The sequence below is a fragment of the Sorghum bicolor genome, unplaced genomic scaffold (genome assembly GCF_000003195.3).
Source record: "Sorghum bicolor cultivar BTx623 unplaced genomic scaffold, Sorghum_bicolor_NCBIv3 super_2002, whole genome shotgun sequence".
Lineage (NCBI taxonomy): Eukaryota > Viridiplantae > Streptophyta > Magnoliopsida > Poales > Poaceae > Sorghum > Sorghum bicolor.
In genome coordinates this window covers 555-3557 of record NW_018396900.1, presented here as the reverse complement: position 1 = coordinate 3557, position 3003 = coordinate 555, and the positions used below count along the sequence as shown (strand labels likewise).

The following is a 3003-nucleotide window of genomic DNA, read 5'->3' as shown; positions in this document are numbered from 1 at the left end:
TGTGAGAAAAAGAGTGTCATACCAAGGCTACCATTGTCTCCCTACGGATGATATTTCTCTTCCTTTTAAGTTCAAGAGAAAACAATTCCCAGTGAGGTTAAGTTTTGCCATGACAATAAATAAATCGCAGGGACAGACCATCCCAAACGTTGGGATCTACCTTCCAGAGCCCGTGTTCTCACATGGACAGCTTTATGTTGGTTTATCAAGGGGTGTGTCAAGATCAACAACAAGAATTTTAGCCAAACCGAAAGAGGAATTGGATCCTACAGGGAAGAGCACCAAGAATATAGTTTTCAAAGATGTCCTAAATTGGTGATAAACCGTTGATATACTCAGGTACATTAACCCAGTACTCTCTTGTTTAATTTATGAGCCTCATATAACATATTATACTATGTCATATGCTTCTGGCATTCACTATAGTGAAAAATATTTCTAATATAGCAAACAAATTAAATGTTGATGTGTGGTAACTGACCTTGTGTAAATTGCAACTCTGCAGTGTTCAGACTTTATCAGAAGCATCATCCTTCGCGTCCTCCCACTGCTGCTTCGGCGGAGGCGTGCCCTCCGCATTCCTGACCGTGGCCAGCTTCTCTGCCAGTCTCTGCACCAGTGCCCTCTGACCCCTTTCTCTGCAAGGAACGAACAATAATCAAATCAAATGAGAGGCCCAGTTGAAGCCGGTTTCACCACATAAGAGCAACAAGAGTGCAATGGGTAGGAATCATCGTGATGGTGCTCAACGGGTAGGAAACCAACAGCATGTGGTCTACTAAGCAGATGGTTTGTGATGCATGGCTAGAACGATGACTAAAAAAAGGGGAATTCACCTCCTCCTGTTTGCCTCAATGGAGCCTCAACCAGAGGGAACTGTGATCCATCCAGTGTCTGGCCTGTGCCTTCAGGTCTTGCAGATCGCCCACAGAAAAGTTTGTGGAATATGGAAGCAATAGTGTCCAAAATTGGCCTGTGACATATTATATTAATATAAGTTTATGAGATAAAAAAACATTAGGTTTACTTAATTCTAGATTTCTTGAGTCCTGTATTGCTTGGGAAGTGTTTAGCAATCTAAACTTTCAGAAAAAAAATCCAAGGACAATTATATGCAGAACCTAGAGCTAGGAATCCATAAAATGATATGGTTGGAGGGTTAACACTAGAGTTTTGCGTTATTGCTAGGGTCCAGGAGCCACCCCTAGCATGAAAAAAAAGGTTGGATCAGCACCTATGTCTGATATCTCTACAGCCATTTCATTATAGAAGTGAGAAAAAACATTTGCAATATTGCAACAAAGAAATGATCAAAAGAAAAAACACCGTATCCACAACCTCAGTATTCACATACTACAATCACACAAATCCTGGAAAACCCATATCCTTTAATTACATATGCATTGCAAGCATTCCAACAACTTGAGAGAATTTCAAAAATCAGGTGGAATTACAAAGTCACATCACCTATCAGTAAAAAATTCCTGAAAAATTATATTGGATTATGCAAAGTATTGCAGAATGCAAAGTATTGCAGAAAAATTGCTATCATATATAAACATGTAGGAAGCAGATTGATTATTCAAGTAAACACTGTTCAATTTTGCCAATTTTATAGTACAACCAACATTAGTTCATTCAATCAGAACACAAATGCAGTACTCAACTTGAAGGCAGTATAACTGAGTGCAGCCTATCCTATTGAAGCGCATATTTTACAGGCATCTCAGATCATGAACCAGACTAGATAGGAAATACTAGAATCATACCTTGTTGCAGCAGCAAATCATCTGCTTCACTCCCAGTGTGAAAGCAAGGAGAGCATGCTCACAGGTCTGGCCATCCTTCGAGATACCAGCCTCAAAACCACCAGTGGTGGACTCAATGATAAGAACAGCACAGTCAGCCTGGGAAGTACCCGAGATCATATTCTTGATGAAGGCACGGTGTACAGGGGCATCAATGACAGTGCAGTAGTACTTGGTGGTCTCAAACTTCCACAGGGCGATATCAATTGTGATACTTCTCTCACGCTTAGCCTTAAGCTTGTCAAGCACCCACGCGTACTTGAATGACCTCTTGTTCATCTCCGCAGCCTCTTTCTCGAACCTCTCGATCACACGCTTGTCAATACCACCAAGCTTGTAGATCAGGTGGCCAGTGGTGGTCAACTTGCCAGAGTCGACATGGCCAATGACCACAATGCTGATGTGAGTCTTCTCTTTACCCATGGCTGAAGGCAACTGTTACGCTCCTGCTTACATCAAAAATAGCAGATAAAAACAGTTACAAATAAATATATGGGAATAAACCAGTAATCAAACAAACCCCAAAAAATCCAAAGGGGAAGTACCCTACCCACGTAATATCAGAGATCGAAAACTGGATCTAATTAACAACTCAACAGTAATATTTATGACCGAGAATCAGTTGCAAACTGCAATCAAGTTTATATACGACTTAATTTTGGGATGCTTCTCCAGGCAAATCCTTCTCTCTAACCATGGCTGAAGGCAACTGTTACACTGCTGCTTACATAAAAAATATCAGATAAAAACAGTTACAAATAAATATATGGGAATAAACCAGTAATCAAACAAACCCCAAAAAATCCAAAGGGGAAGTACCCTACCCACGTAATATCAGAGATCAAAAACTGGATCTAATTAACAACTCAACAGTAATTATTTATGGCCGAAAATTAGTTGCAAATTGCATTCAAGTTTATACACGGAGTGCATACTACAGGTACATGATGCGGCTAAAGGAAAACTTGGATTAGCACTCAACATGAATCAGCTCAGTTCATACACACAAAACAGACAGACAGACAGACAGCAAGCTCTACTGAACTTAGCGTGTTTCAGGTCTTCGAGTGGATGCAGGAGCGCGAGATGACCAACGCTGCATCTTATAGCAGCTACTTCAAGTACCTTGGACTGAGTCGTGACCCTGCGAGGGCGCTTCAAGTGTATGGTTCCATCAAAGACCAAACGATGAAGG

At 40.9% G+C, this 3003-nt stretch overlaps 1 protein-coding gene across 1 annotated transcript; it reads right to left on the bottom strand.

The window, feature by feature from the left end:
• Positions 1 to 380: 380 nt before the first annotated feature.
• On the bottom strand, positions 381 to 2476 carry LOC8155751 (elongation factor 1-alpha). Its single transcript, XM_021450680.1, has 4 exons — positions 2359 to 2476; positions 1770 to 2254; positions 837 to 973; positions 381 to 638 (listed from the first exon to the last, which is right to left on the bottom strand). Exons 2-3 carry the CDS (start codon positions 2229 to 2231, stop codon positions 908 to 910), a joined length of 528 nt encoding a protein of 175 aa, XP_021306355.1. The 5' UTR covers positions 2232 to 2254; positions 2359 to 2476; the 3' UTR covers positions 381 to 638; positions 837 to 907.
• Between the last annotated feature and the right edge of the window lie 527 nt (positions 2477 to 3003).

Coding starts and splice junctions, on each gene's coding strand:
- LOC8155751 (XM_021450680.1), bottom strand. CDS start 2,231: ATGGGTAAAGAGAAGACTCACATCAGCATTGTGGTCATTGGCCATGTC. Junction 974..1,769: donor TGATTTGCTGCTGCAACAAG/GTATGATTCTAG, acceptor AATATGTCACAG/GCCAATTTTGGACACTATTG.